This window comes from Kwoniella shivajii, chromosome 2, assembly GCF_035658355.1.
Source record: "Kwoniella shivajii chromosome 2, complete sequence".
In the NCBI taxonomy this organism is placed as follows: domain Eukaryota; kingdom Fungi; phylum Basidiomycota; class Tremellomycetes; order Tremellales; family Cryptococcaceae; genus Kwoniella; species Kwoniella shivajii.
The window spans coordinates 339024-353158 of NC_085909.1; the positions used below are offsets into that span (position 1 = coordinate 339024).

General features: G+C 44.2%; 4 protein-coding genes across 4 annotated transcripts; 1 reads left to right on the top strand and 3 right to left on the bottom strand.

The window, feature by feature from the left end:
* Positions 1 to 69: 69 nt before the first annotated feature.
* On the bottom strand, positions 70 to 2143 carry IL334_001501 (uncharacterized protein; the record flags this gene model as incomplete). The annotated part of the gene is made up of 7 exons (XM_062933258.1): positions 70 to 447; positions 514 to 911; positions 967 to 1495; positions 1560 to 1740; positions 1800 to 1907; positions 1977 to 1995; positions 2053 to 2143. 7 exons carry the CDS (start codon positions 2141 to 2143, stop codon positions 70 to 72), a joined length of 1704 nt encoding a protein of 567 aa, XP_062789309.1.
* Positions 2144 to 3675: 1532 nt separating this feature from the next.
* IL334_001502 (uncharacterized protein) lies at positions 3676 to 7438 on the top strand (the record flags this gene model as incomplete). The annotated part of the gene is made up of 5 exons (XM_062933259.1): positions 3676 to 3921; positions 3991 to 5370; positions 5424 to 6591; positions 6648 to 7034; positions 7101 to 7438. 5 exons carry the CDS (start codon positions 3676 to 3678, stop codon positions 7436 to 7438), a joined length of 3519 nt encoding a protein of 1172 aa, XP_062789310.1.
* Positions 7439 to 7634: 196 nt separating this feature from the next.
* Positions 7635 to 10198, bottom strand: IL334_001503 (uncharacterized protein; the record flags this gene model as incomplete). The annotated part of the gene is made up of 3 exons (XM_062933260.1): positions 7635 to 7691; positions 7748 to 7906; positions 8000 to 10198. 3 exons carry the CDS (start codon positions 10196 to 10198, stop codon positions 7635 to 7637), a joined length of 2415 nt encoding a protein of 804 aa, XP_062789311.1.
* Positions 10199 to 10877: 679 nt separating this feature from the next.
* IL334_001504 (uncharacterized protein) lies at positions 10878 to 12802 on the bottom strand (the record flags this gene model as incomplete). The annotated part of the gene is made up of 10 exons (XM_062933261.1): positions 10878 to 11075; positions 11155 to 11447; positions 11514 to 11578; positions 11645 to 11735; positions 11797 to 11939; positions 12028 to 12101; positions 12189 to 12329; positions 12391 to 12418; positions 12479 to 12621; positions 12689 to 12802. 10 exons carry the CDS (start codon positions 12800 to 12802, stop codon positions 10878 to 10880), a joined length of 1290 nt encoding a protein of 429 aa, XP_062789312.1.
* Positions 12803 to 14135: the final 1333 nt, after the last annotated feature.

The window sequence follows — 14135 nt, forward strand, 5'->3', positions numbered from 1 at the left end:
CGACATACAACGATATCTCTGATATCTAATTTTCTATTTCAGCAGACAAATCGAGTCTTGTTTATTTTCTCATTCCCCCTCCTCTTTCACCAACTCTCGATTTGTCTCATCGACCCCTTCCTTCTTCTCTTCCTCGTCGCTCATCAACCTCGCAGTCGCTTCTCGATCTTCTTCCGGTACTTCTTCCAGTCTTACCAGGATCTCATGTATGGACTGACCTGGACCGAGTGGGAAATCGATTTGAGATCTTGGGAAATGTAAAGTGTGCGTTCTTTTCTGAGGTGGTTCAAATGATGACCGGGAAGGTGGTTCTGGAAGGTGGAATGCTGGGATTAACCATGTCCAACCTAAAGGTACTGAAGCAAGATGAAACTTCAATCTAAATTCACGAGATCTATCCAATATCAAGGAATCTTTTGAAGGTGTCAGGTGATGAACAATGTAATCCTATTCACGGACACCGATTGGTCAGCAAATTTGCCAAGGTAGTGTAAACAACATGCGATAACTCACTTGGTGATCTTGTGGCAAGGAGCTCGTAGTAAGGTCATCAATGTCTGAAGCGATCATTTTTCCACAGCTTCTGAACATTTTATTGGTATCAAATCTACCTTCACCGCCTACACCGCCCCAAGTAACCTGACCTCCTACTCCTTGACCCGTTCCACCTCTAGCTTTGAGTTCGTCGACATATTCATCGTCATATCGCGCTACTGATGCCCAAGCTTTCCCTTGACCCGTTCCACCTGTCCCACCAATGACAAGAGATGCAAGCGGTTTATGCCATCCTGAAGGTGGAGTGAGAAGGAGTGTGATTGATACCAATCTCACACGAGATGGTTTAGGTGATGTGTAAGATGGTGGAGCTTGATTGTTGAACAGCAAATGGATATATCGGCACCATCTTCTTTCTAAAAATCTCGGTGTAAGACAAAAATACCTCAATGAGGGAATGGAAACACTCACGACTTGGAATGGAAACACCTCTTCCGGAACTTGTGGGTTTCATTCTTCTACTAGAATGCAGTTTGAAGACCTCGTCGACCCTTCCATCTTTCCTATCTTCTTGACCTACTTCACCTGGATTACCTTCATCTCCTATATCAATGGGATAAGGAGGATTCGTATCGACCTGAATATTGATTGAGGGTGAAGAAGAAGGGTTTGATAAAGTCGTTGTGGAAGAATTGGTCGATCTAGTCACAGGAGCTACATTGATCTTCTCAGAATGTGCCGGTGTACTTGTTCTTCCTAATTCCGTTTGATCCTCAGTTACCTGAACACCTGTTATATCTTGTCCTGAGCCAACGTAAACCCATCCATCTCGGTCTCTATCATCTTCTGATGGGGTCGTGTTTTCTGACGAAGTTTCTTTCTTACGTTCTTCTAATCTCTTTTTCAAATCTTTATGCGTATATGAACTATCTAATTGAGGTGGAGGAGGGAGAGCAGGTAAAGAGAGGAGATATGAACAAAGGAGTGTTCCAGATCGACCCTATCAATATTGTATTCAGTAAAGAACTACGGGAAAGCGGTGTGAATCTCAAAGGTGAGCTTACCTTTCCCGCTTTGCAATGGATGATGGCCACTCTTTCTGAATCACCTTCCAGCCAAGCTGTCATCTCCCTCACTGCCAAGGGAAGAAGTGGGAGAGGTGGTGGATGGTGATCAGGAAAAGGGTATCTAGATACTCGTCCGTGCATGCTTTCAGGTGAATATGCATTTTCATATAAGGGACATCTAGGAGACCAGCATGAATAAGTACCAGGCTCACCCAATGGAAAAAGAGGAGATCTCACAAATTCCATATCCACCATTTCTCGCCGTGTCTTGAATTGATGAATTTCAATACGTCTCTACGCCTATTTCGATACAACCCTGCTACTCCAACAGCTGGGTATCCCATTCTGCAATCCCCATACATCAGCTATCAGTTTTATTTCCGATAAACTCTCAAATGGGTGGAAAAGATATACATTATTATCCTATCCGTAACTAGAAAATGAATCAGCTGATATCAATTAACAGTGAATTCAGGTGAGATAGATTTACCATATACCAAATCCAAGTTGACAGCATTGTCAGGATCTATGAATCTGGCTTTTTTGCCTGACACGATCTTACGCACGTAGTCAAATGACATGATGTCTGCCTATGTCCTGATATCGAATGTGTAAGTTGAATGTCTGAATGAATGATTGATCAAAGTAAAAAGTGTATTGTTATCAATTGGATTGTTAAGTGGACAACACAATGTAACCCGTGGCTATGACGTAACCATTTCACCGAAACTCCAATGCATTTTCCGAGGCGACTGAATCTCGTTCTAAATGCATTGGGTAGTCACGAGACCGAAACGTCAGAACGAGCTCTACATCCAGTCAATGAACGCGAAGGGGGACGGTAGGGACGCGGGGAAAGGACTATTTTTGGAAAGATAAAACATGGGTATACTCCTCGAGGGGGTAAAGCTATAGTGAATGATCTGACGATATGACCGATCAATATGTGTGCGGACCGCATAGGTGAAAGAGAACTTGTCAGATGAAAGGGAGCGAACGAGCAGTATAGCACCGCAAATTACCCCCTTGATGAGCCCCTTACACAAACACGCTTGTCGACGCCCTTTTTAAGGCATGTTCAAGAGTGAAACTTAGTTTGAAGGCTCGTGTGGTGAAGTCGTAACATACCTCTTTCCGAGATTGAATGCGTGCATTCGGGGACGGAGGGGATCGTGGGTTCAACCCCCACCTCGAGCTGCCTTTTTCTCTGCTGCCTTTGAGCATGAGAAGCATGAGAAGCATGGCGATAACGATTGAAATGATCATGAAAACATCGTTTTTCCCATTTAGCAAGCAGCATGAAGTTTGGCGGAAGTTTGAAGTCGATCGGAATCAGGGATCGTTAAGGTTACGTGGTTCTCAGGGAAAACGCCACTTTTAACGTTAAAGAACGTCCACGCCACGTGGCAGGATATTGATTGAATCGTTTGTTATAACAGTCGCGTCTGACTGTGAGTAGATGAATGAACCGACAGGACAAAGGGATATGTTGATATAGTTGGGTGATATATTTTGTTTGACTCTAGTACAGTGCTTGAGATGTTTTTTGCTGATACCCTCCCATTCTCCTAAGGCTGACCGATTTGAGCGCTTCCGGCTCTTCTAAGCTCAACACACCTCTGAAGATCCTCGATAACACCCCAAAACATCGAGTAACGTGCTTGGTCCTCCACCATTCGTCAATAACGATTTGTACAATCCGATAGCCGACTCTTCTGTGTTGATGACCTATCACTCAATAGCACAAAGCAACTCCCTCTACATTCGAGATTTAAAATTCACCGTGCTAAACATCATTCGTTCGCACAGCAGAGTCCTTCCTTTCAGGCTGGTTACCTTCGACACCCCTCCTTTGCAACAAACATTAGTTTCGAGAATTTGTCGTGTTATTAACAGTAAACAGTCGTCCCCATCTCGCCATCTTTGTCAGACGATTCTAAAAGTACATCGAGCCAAACAAAGTGCGAAGTAGGTGTAAATAAACTTAGAAGAGAGTGATACAGGAGTGAGTTATGACTCTGACGTCTGCAGACGTTATGCTCGCTGACTTCGCCGTAGACTTTCACGCCTATCGTCAGAGTTAAATCAGTAGACATTCCTTTCTCCTATCAAGATGTCATCTTCTTCTATACCTCAACGTCTAAATGCTCCCTCCTCCTCACAATCCAATGTCTCTCCTAAGAGCACACGGTCTCGCGTTTCTCCAGGCGGATCACCCCAAACTGGACAATCGGCAAGTCCTCGAGCTTCACCCAGGACCAGCAGTTCCGGTGCTATAGACCTCGAGACAATCATTAGAGCAAGTGGAGGGGATGTAAGGAAGGCATTAGAGATAATGGTAGCAGAGAGGAATAATCTTGTGAGTCGTCACACATGAAACCCAGGTGCCTCAAGAATTCATGCTAAGTGCATGTTCATGTTAAAACAGCAAGCGCAAAACACACAATTGTGGAAGTTGATTGAAAAGCAACGGGGACAATGTGCAACTTTAGCTTCGGATAATGATAGACTACGTCACGATAGAGAAAAAGCAAATGAGAGGTTGACGAACGCTGGATTAGAAGCTATTGCCGTAAACAAACGCTTGTCCAATAGTTCAAGCGTTGTTGGGTTGGGACTGAAAGCCGAACAACCTCAAATCAGACGCCATAACTCAGACCGAGACGATACTCCTACCAAAGAATCAGTCGGACAATTGTCTGTGGACAATTCGACTACTAGCTCGCCTGTACAAGAACAACCTCCTTCCGGTCTTCTACCTTCCCCTATACCTGATAGGAAAATGAGAAGAGAAAGTAAAATGATATTTCCTCCAGAGGTTTCCACCTTTATGAGTCTTGCTGATTCTCCTAGAGATGCGACACATGTGATACCGAATATGCCACCAAGTCACAGCTATAACACCCTCAGTCCAGCTTCACAGTATTCCGCAAGTCCTAGTGTCAATGGAAGGGAAGAAATTGGTGTGGTACCGCCCCCATCATCTAGAGCATTGGCTGCGACAACCGAAATTTCCGAGCCCACAAGACTAAAAGAACAATTGGATTCTATACCTGAGCGCCCACCACCTCGTGAATCGAGCATGAAGTCTCCTACACCAGATAGGAACTCGACGAAATCGCCTGTTCAGTCCGTATCCGACACCATGTCGACTACCATGTCACTGGAAGAACCAATCAGATCCTCATTTGATTCATCACAACTTCGGAAATCCCACGATACTACCCCTCGCCCTTCACTAGAACCTCAACCAGAAGCAAGCCAATCCAGTTCAGTCGTGAATGATATCCGATCTCGTTCAATGATGACTCCTGCTTTGTTATCTTACTCTAGGATATCGATACCGAATAGTACGGTGTTCCCCAACAGTAGTGGAAGGGATGTATTGTGTTTTATCATTACAATAACCGCTCGTCCCCCAAATTCTCATCCAATAACTTGGAACGTAGCCAAGCTGTTTAGCGCGTTTCTAGATCTTGATACGAAGATCAAAGCCAAATCTGGTAAAAGGAGTAAAGAATGGAAACAAATGGTGACAGCTCTGCCAGAAGGAAGAGCTTGGAAGGATTTCGCTCCAGGCAAGATCGACCAAAGGAAATCTGCACTAGAAGCGTATCTCCAATCTCTTCTTCTGGCGCCAATCAGCGATAAAACCGATTTATGCCATTTCCTCAACAGCGACCATGTCAAAGCCAAAGCAGAAAGCGCAAAGAAGGAAGGTTATCTGACGAAAAAGGGAAAGAACTTCGGTGGTTGGAGAACGAGGTATTTCGTGTTAGAAGGTCCGGTAATGGAATATTACGAATCAGTGAGCGGATCCCGGACTTTTTGTCGCCTTCATACCGCTGACTTCAGTTGTAGCGTGGAGGGAATCATCTCGGATCAATATCGATCACAAATGCTCAGATAGGTAGACAAAATCGTCCGGCTGAATCTACCGATGAGCGAAACTTCCGACACGCTTTCTTGATTATAGAGGCAGCCAAAAGAGGTACTACCAACAGACATGTGTTATGTGCCGAAAGTGATATGGAAAGGGATAGCTGGATTGAGATGCTTGTGCGATATGTCGATCCCGAGCCTGTCATGCCGATCGTCCCGCAAACTTCAGTTCCAGCATCGTCATCGTCGTCTTCTTCGGGTCCCGGTCTCATTAGGAAACGAAGTCAATCCAAAAAGAGCGGCAAGGATGTTGTTGTCACTGCGGCTCAGCCTATGCCCACCCTCGGAACAGACTCCAAGTTTGCCGGTGCTCCTTCGCCTAGTCTAATCAATTCCATGGAATCTCAAAAGGCTATTCAAAGCAGCCAATCTACTTCCTCACAAGCTTCCAACCCATCAATATCTACGCAGTCTTCTGGACTTCCTCAGACACCTACAATTGAAAGCAGAAATGCACATCCTCAAGCAACCAAACTCTCTCATCACTCGAGCTCGTCTCATGGCAGTGCACCGATGACAATGGTGACAAGTCCCTCATCCGACCTCCTATCCAACTCCCCACCTACAAACTCCGATCCTACGCCTCGTGCAAATGAACGGCAAAGTATGATGCCTGGACGACCGGCATACTCGCCTGCTTACCTGACCAGCCTATCAAATCAAGGATTGAATGCACCCCCAGGCCTAAGTGCCGAGAAAGAGAGGGACCGAAAAGCGAAGAGTAGAGGTTTTTGGGGATTCGGCAAAACACCTGAAAAGGTTACCAGACCAGTTTTTGCTGTTCCACTCACCGAATCAATCGCCATTGCTTCAGTTGCCAATCTACCGGCTATCGTCTTTAGATGTATAGAGTGGTTAGAAGCGAAGCAGGCAGAACAGGAAGAAGGGATATATCGGCTCAGTGGGAGCTCAGCAGTCATCAAAGGTCTGAAAGATAGATTTGATCTTGAAGGAGATGTCAATCTTCTGTCTGTAGATGAGTACTGGGACCCTCATGCTGTTGCTGGACTGCTGAAGACCTTCTTGAGAGAACTACCAACCAGTTTGCTCACGAGGGAACTGCATGCTCGGTTCTTGGCTGTTATGGGTAAGTCTTCGCTTTGTGCTTGACATGGCAGAATCAGATAACTGACTATATTTCAGACTTGATCGAACCCTCTGCGCGAGTTGCCGAATTATCTCGCCTAGTCTCAGAGTTACCACCACCAAATTACGCTCTCCTTCGTGCTCTCACCGCTCATCTGATTCTGATTGTCCGCAACGCTCCATTGAACAAGATGACTTTGAGAAATATCGGTATCGTGTTCTCACCCACACTTGGTATACCGGCTGGTATCTTTTCTGAACTAGTCAGCCATTTCACTGCTATTTTCGATGATGCTCCAATGGAAGATCCGACTATTCAAGTTGGGATCAAAAGTGAAGAAGAAGATATGGAAGAAACGATCAAGAGGAAAAGGAATAGCATGCTCTATCAGGCTGGAGGCGTAGACGCAATGTTAGGTCTAACTGGAAGAGCGCTGGATCCATGTGAGTTCACCATCGATTATGCGTGCGATGCAAGGGATAAGCTGAACATGCAATCACTTCATGTAGCCGCTGAGGACTCGTCTTCCGAAATCTCACATGATGGATCAGACTCTAGTATTCACTCAGTCCCCTCCTCGGATAATCTCTCGATATCAAACAGTCTCACTCCTCGACCACACCAAGACATCCCAAATAACTTTCCTTCTAGTGGAGGATCGCTTAACGCAAAGGCAACTTCCAGAGCGCAAGAAAGAGGCTTGGCACTTGAACCGACGAATGTAATTTCAACAAACAATCTGCGCCGGGGATCTGACGCTCGTACGAACGGTTTGCCATCTAGTCCTAGACCTGAGATGGGGTCTGTACCTAGTCCAAGGAAAGATAGGGAGGTATCCGTTTCATAAGTCTACTTTACTTCACTTATTTCTTGGTTCTCATAAAATAGTTTCATCTCTAAGATTTTAGCTTAATAGCTTAATGTATTGGTTTAATTGGATGGATTATGAAATAAATAGGATGTATGCGATTGGTATCACTATTCTCGACAATCGGTTTCCGGTTTCCAGATGATTCACAGTATATGAGGATTATTTACTTGTTTCAAGAAGATGTCTTCCTCGTTTTGGCTGGACGACCCCTCTTTCTATTGGGACACAGCTGCTTCGAAAACTGATCAGCTAAGCTATTTCTGATGACTTAAAGTATACACTCACTGTGGGGATAGAGATGGGTTTCTCCGTTGCTGCGGGTGTTGGGACACGGATTACAGGTTCTGCACAGAATCGAGGGACAATCGCCAATTGAATATAAGGTGAGAATCTAACTTTTTGTCGGCCAACCGGACGAGATAGTCTGAGCGGTGTGATTGAGGACTGATTATAACATCAGAGTATATCTTCAGCGCTGCGTCCTCATTCAGGCTTGAAGTGATCGGAGCAGTCGGTACAGGCAGAGTTCAAACTTACTTCAGTGTTACTATAAGTTGATAGGGTAGGCCATTTCATGATTGATGCAGGAGAGTTATTGGGTAAACCGGTCATTGCATCAAAACCAAATGTAGGTAAGTGATTTATGAATTGACATGTTAAGGACAAGATTGACATCTTTGAAGTTCCTGGACTTATCCCCAATACAGTGGACCAATATTTGGCCGTATTCGAAGATGGTTCCGGGGATGTCAAAGGTGAGTTTTGTGTATCTTGATTACTTGATGCACCAGTGACAAGGTGTGGTGCAGAAGTGGCTGTGCTTGCCAGATGACGACATTGAGGGCTGTTGACCTCATCCCTGTCTCCTGTGTCATTATTGACGTTAAAAAGCATCTCTTCGATATCTTCGACATGCATTTCTTCTTGGGCAGGATTATAGGGATGGTGAAGTAGGTCAGGCTTTGGAAGCCTAGGCGTGAGCTCGGAAGATAATAGGTTAATTACATCAGGATCCGCATGACGTTGTTCTGCTTCTCCATCTACGTCTTTAGGAAGAAGTGGAACCTCATGACCGTCTTGATCTGTGATGACTAGCGATGGAACACTGTTGTGATTAGTATCTTGCGAAGCGATCTCCTCATCTTTCATGGGCTCAGACATGGCGATTATCTCGTCATCTTGAGCATTTTTTGCGAAATGGGCAGCTATGTGATCCTCGAGAGTTTGTTCGTTAGGAGGGGTTTGCTTCATACCCGAAGACGGAGACGACAATGGAGTCCAATTCTCTATTAAGCTTTCTAAGGGGGCTATTTCTTCATAATTGAAATCGATTTCGTTCGCATCTTTGGGATTCTCTGAATGATACTGTCCTTCACTGTCCATTGTTTGGTCGCCGGTATGTGATTCAACTGGAAGCTGAGCCCCCGGTTCGCTCAGATTATTTAGCCTTTGTATGTTCTTGTCCCCTTCCGTAACTTCAGGTTCTGCCGCTTGATCATGCTCCATCGTGTCATTTACCTCTATACTATCGTCTCGTCCTGGGTGTGTCAATGACGGAACAGTATCAAGGCTATGTCTGACTGCTGAACCAACTCCACATTTCTCCTCCTCCTCTCCTTCTTCCTGCTGCTGGGCTAATCCTCTAACTTCTTCTTCTTGAAGATCGTCTAGATTGTCATAAGGCGGAGGCGTTCCTGCCAGATCACGTGAATCCCAATCTTGGTGATCTTGATAAGACGGATAATGGACTGATTCGTTAAGTCGAGTTTTCCAGTCGTTAAGAGAGAGCTCTGACTGTACTGGACAAGGTACCTGAACACTATGCCAAACCTCATTGAACTCCTCCGTGGGGTCAATATCATCGTCTTTGAATGGGTTCTGTATCTCAGAACTTCCGCAATCTGATTGCCCGCTTGTGTAATCTGAAAGACTAGTGAGATCGGAATCGTTGTCGAACCATTCGAGCTTTGTTTGTTGAGTTCTCTCGGAGGAAAGTGGCGGTGACTCGAACGATTGACTACCTCCTCTGGTGTGTGGTATTTCCAATGACGGAAGATGGGCGTGATCCTTTTTGTTGGGTGCGCGAGAGACACTTTGTTGTATTTCTAGTGACAACGATTCGGTGTTGATATCGAGAACGGGGTTCTTGCTTGAAGGTTGATCAAAAGTTGTATCGCTGATAGATTGTGTTCGCTCTTCGTTGTATCTGGAAGATTGGCCCGAGAATCGAGATACATGAGGACGGTAGCTATCGGAAGAAGGGTCGTATGAAGTCGATGAACTTGAGGTTTGGGAAGCTGGATCTGAGATTACATTTACTTGAGGATCTTCAATCACTTTGGTCTTCGACCTAGTGGTATATACCTTTCGCCCATATTCATCTCCAACTTTCATGAATTTGCCGTGTTTAGCTGACTTGGGTGTCTCAGTAGCGACCTTTCTCTTTTTCTGAGGCTCTAGAAATTGCTCTTGCATTTGTATTCTCGAAGATTTTCTCACTGGTGTTTTAGACGATTTAGATCGTTTATTTGTCCCTTGTAATTGATTCTGATCGTACTCATCATCTGACTTTTTATTCCTATCATCGTCTGCATCTGATACTGCCTTACGTGTTCCAAGCTTGGAATAACCTTTGAGGGATCCTTTCTTTGGGGGCTCTTGGCTTTCTTCTGAGGTCGAAAGAGACGAGCGAGTGAAATGGCTTCGACAGGTCATTGTGGATTTTGATGCCACCATTGGACGTGTATGATTAGAATGTCTGAATAGTGAGCAGATGCAGACACGATTTTAGGATGACAACCTGCTTCCCAATATCTGGAAGTCAGAAGATCTGGGTCAGGAGATTAGTCTGAGTTGAGGAGAAGTAGTGACAGAAGGCAAGGGGAATTATCGATACGTTAGTGGTTTGGAAGCAAGATTCAGGAGAAATTAGTCAAGTTCCAATAAGGAGGATATGAACAACAGTAAGAAAGAAAAAGAAGGTCAGAAACCACAAAGACGAAGAAGAAGAAGGAGGAGTAGAAGTAGGATCATTTTTAGTCAAAGCGCAACATCATCACGCTGAAATTCCTGCGTCCACAGACAAGTTTACTCAAGTGCCACACGGAGTTTGCCATTCTGACCTTCACAGTCACACGGTTTGTGGCAATGCCGCTCTCCCATCGTGGTATCCCATCTGAATACATCACTGTAAAGGACTGCATGGCAAACTACAAAGCTTAAAAGTCAGAATATTGTATTGTGTTACGATTTCTAACTTAAAAAATTATATACAATTTTAACCGATGATTTTCGTTCAACCCTTCAATTACTCCTTTCTTCATTCATACAAACTTTTCCAGTTGATAGCTTATTCCAACTTGGCAAGGATTTTGAGATGCTAAGTGATTGTTTTGTGTTATCAGAGAACGCTGAGCTAGTTGAGACGTCCAGAAGGATTATTCCATGGACGGTTGACACTAAGACCATATGAAATATCATCTAGACCTTCGACGGGTGGTGCGACCCTGTTTGATCGATCTCGATTGACTGTTGAGATGTCATCTATTGGAGATAAGTGAGGATGATTCAAAGCGTATGAATCAGGTTCGGAAGTAGCCAGATTCTGTTCCACCTGCACGTTCAAGTTGTCATCGTTAGTGTTTCTCATATAAAGACGATGACGGTGAATCAATCGGTTTGCTCACTCTCACCTTGACCATTGGACCACCGACTGAAACTTGACTTTGACTTTCATAATCTCCTTTCATCTCAATACCACCTTCTTCCGCTCTTTTCGAAGTTAAAACGTCGGTAGAGGGATAACTTTTGTAATAATTCTTGCTACTACCACTTCCTGTATGTCCTGAAGACAACACAGATATGCCTTGCGAGGATAATTTGGAATCTAACAAACCACGAATGGTCTGTCGACTAACAAGCGCTGAAAGTACTGAATGGAAATATAATATCGGGATACAGGTGACAGTAAATTTTCGCCAGTCGGCTACAAGAGCAGCAACGTTCTTTCAGTAATACTGACGTGATCATAAGCAAAGTGGATAGGACATACTGGTAGGTGAGCCTGCTACCTGTTCTGCGCATTCGAGGATAAAGAGGAAGATGACAGGTGGCAACCTGCATTACGAAGGGTCAGCACCAATCCAGCTCTTCAACAGCAGCTAAGTAGAAAAAAAAACTCACATAGACTCGTACATCAATGCAAATAGCTTGTGGAATATTCTGGTCTCCCTGGCAAATACAGTATCTTTTGATCGGAATAATAAAACCGTTACTGAGGAAACGATTCATTAGATATGTGTCTGATTTTTACATATATAAGAACAAAGTCTCACAGATAAAACATAGAGTAGAATCCATAGCGAGAGTCAAAGCACCCCATATCTTGGAAATACGAACGTAGTCGTCAAAAAAGCCGGAAAGAAGTGGAAGATTTTGTACCACCAGCGTAGGCATTTGATATCCTTTGATAACGGTACTATGTGTATATAAAACCAGAGGTATTTAAACGATGATTAACGATAGCGATCAATGAAGATATCAAGGAATTGAAAAAAACGACTTACGCGAGAGCAGATCCAAAGGGTGCCACGAGGATCACAAAGAACAGAGGAGTCATGTACATTTTACTGCCGCACATCTGACAGAAAGTGAAGCAGAATATTAGTTGCGAATTGGTGATCAGAACCCGTCACGGTCAAAAGGAATAAGTCCAACAGAGACATACCTTCCATGCCCTAAAAGAATAGTACGATCCTGCTGCAAGATTGAATATAGCACCTATCAACAGGATAGTCTGATCGCCTACAAACAAAAATCGGAAAATGGTGTGAAATTCTGTTTGCGCGTGGAATATGAGTTGGTGGTTCTGAATAAAGTGATAGCTGTCAACGAATCCTATGATGACACTGTGGACGATTTGGACATACCTCTGCACAAGTCAATCCAAGGGTGCATCTGATAAAGAAAATATTACAGTCAGTTCAGCCGGCCACAATGATCTTTTGAATGACTCACAGAGTCACTACACAACCAGAACCTATGAATACCAGAAATAATGGGTTATCGCTTTTTTGAAAATACTCAAAGTACATAAACGTTTTTGTCACGATCGAGCTAACAATAGCAGACTGAAGTACCAAGGCGAAGACACTCCACCACTAAACAGGAGGAAATGACATCAGCTTGTGCTTGTGGAGGGAGGTAACGGAAGATGTTATTGCTTACGATGGTACGGTCGGGTGTCGATACGATAGATTGCCAAAGAATAGCGTCCATGTCAATCTGATAGTCACCAGATGATGGATAACCACCAGATGAAGTGTTGTTTCCCTCAGACATGTTACCGTGCAATGTAGATAATTTAAGGCAGATGTATCCGATGATAGGAAGAGAGAATTGGTATGAATTTTGAGGCAAGAAGGATGAGACTATATCGCTCCAATCCATCCACACTTATATGCTTTTTCCACTATACCCCATGCTTCGCCAAAAACTATCATGCCAATTTCGTCAGCCTACCTGAAGGGATATCCACAGCTGATATCGTCGATCGCCTACATCGGAGCCAATCCGTTTTCAACTCAAAGGGCGTTTCGGGAGGAAGGCCTCACTTGATTTTACATTTATCGGAGTTGCTGGAGATCTGAGCAATCCCCAAAGGAAACGTCATACACATTGTTGGTTTTGACCAGAACTTGTAATGTTTGATCATACGATTTGAGTTTGTACATCATAAAGGATGAAGCAGCATTTCTAGTTCGGGCGCATATGCAGAGAGATCGAAGCGTCGGATCCATCTCGTTTTCATCCGAAGGGGTCCCCTTCATAGGTACATTTGTGTGAACATCATGTTCTGTTTGTATCTGTTTGTATGACAGTGGTACAATTAAGTGTGTATATGAAACAGTAAAAAGGGATTGAAAACGAGATGTCTATCGTCCCTGACTGGTTGTGTGCATCAAAAGTGCGCATATTCGGATTCCTGTCGCTTCCTTTCGGCTCAGTATAAGTCTACAGTGCATACGCCACAGATAGGTTGTGTGCCTTCAATCAATCAAAATCAAGGATGAGAGGATTGGAGTTGATGATTGGAACGACCCACTCATCATTCCAATATTCTTGTCGACGCATCTCCGTCTTTCCGAGGATCGCGACCGTCCGAAACAGGTTGTGTGTAGTCGTATTTCGTGTTACATTCATTATGCTTGATATCTAGGTACGCGTCAATCACACAACGATGAATGAGGCGTTATTTCTCACGCCATAGCGATCTAGTGGGATAACTTGCATGAAAAGGTACCTTATGCAAGCAAAAGGCTACCAAAGTATAGAGTAGATTCGCCGTTCATTCCGTTGAACGTTCATTACTAATTACAGAGATGGGAAGAAGAGGTTCAAGCGGTATAATCACCGATACTTCGGAGGCATTTGCGTTTGTCAAAGATGTTAACTATGTTATTGTTGCGTTTGTTTGCAGATACCCCTTGAATGGGGTAGGGAGATTTTGGTCTGACACAGATCCGCTACCTCCTCTGGTGTTGATAGATGATGCGATCGCTGTGGGGATCCTACCATCACATCACAAACAATGAAACGATTTCCCTCCGCAGGATGCTGTTAGCGTTTTAAGGTGGAGAACACGTATCTTGAGGAATTCTTTGTCTCATGTATG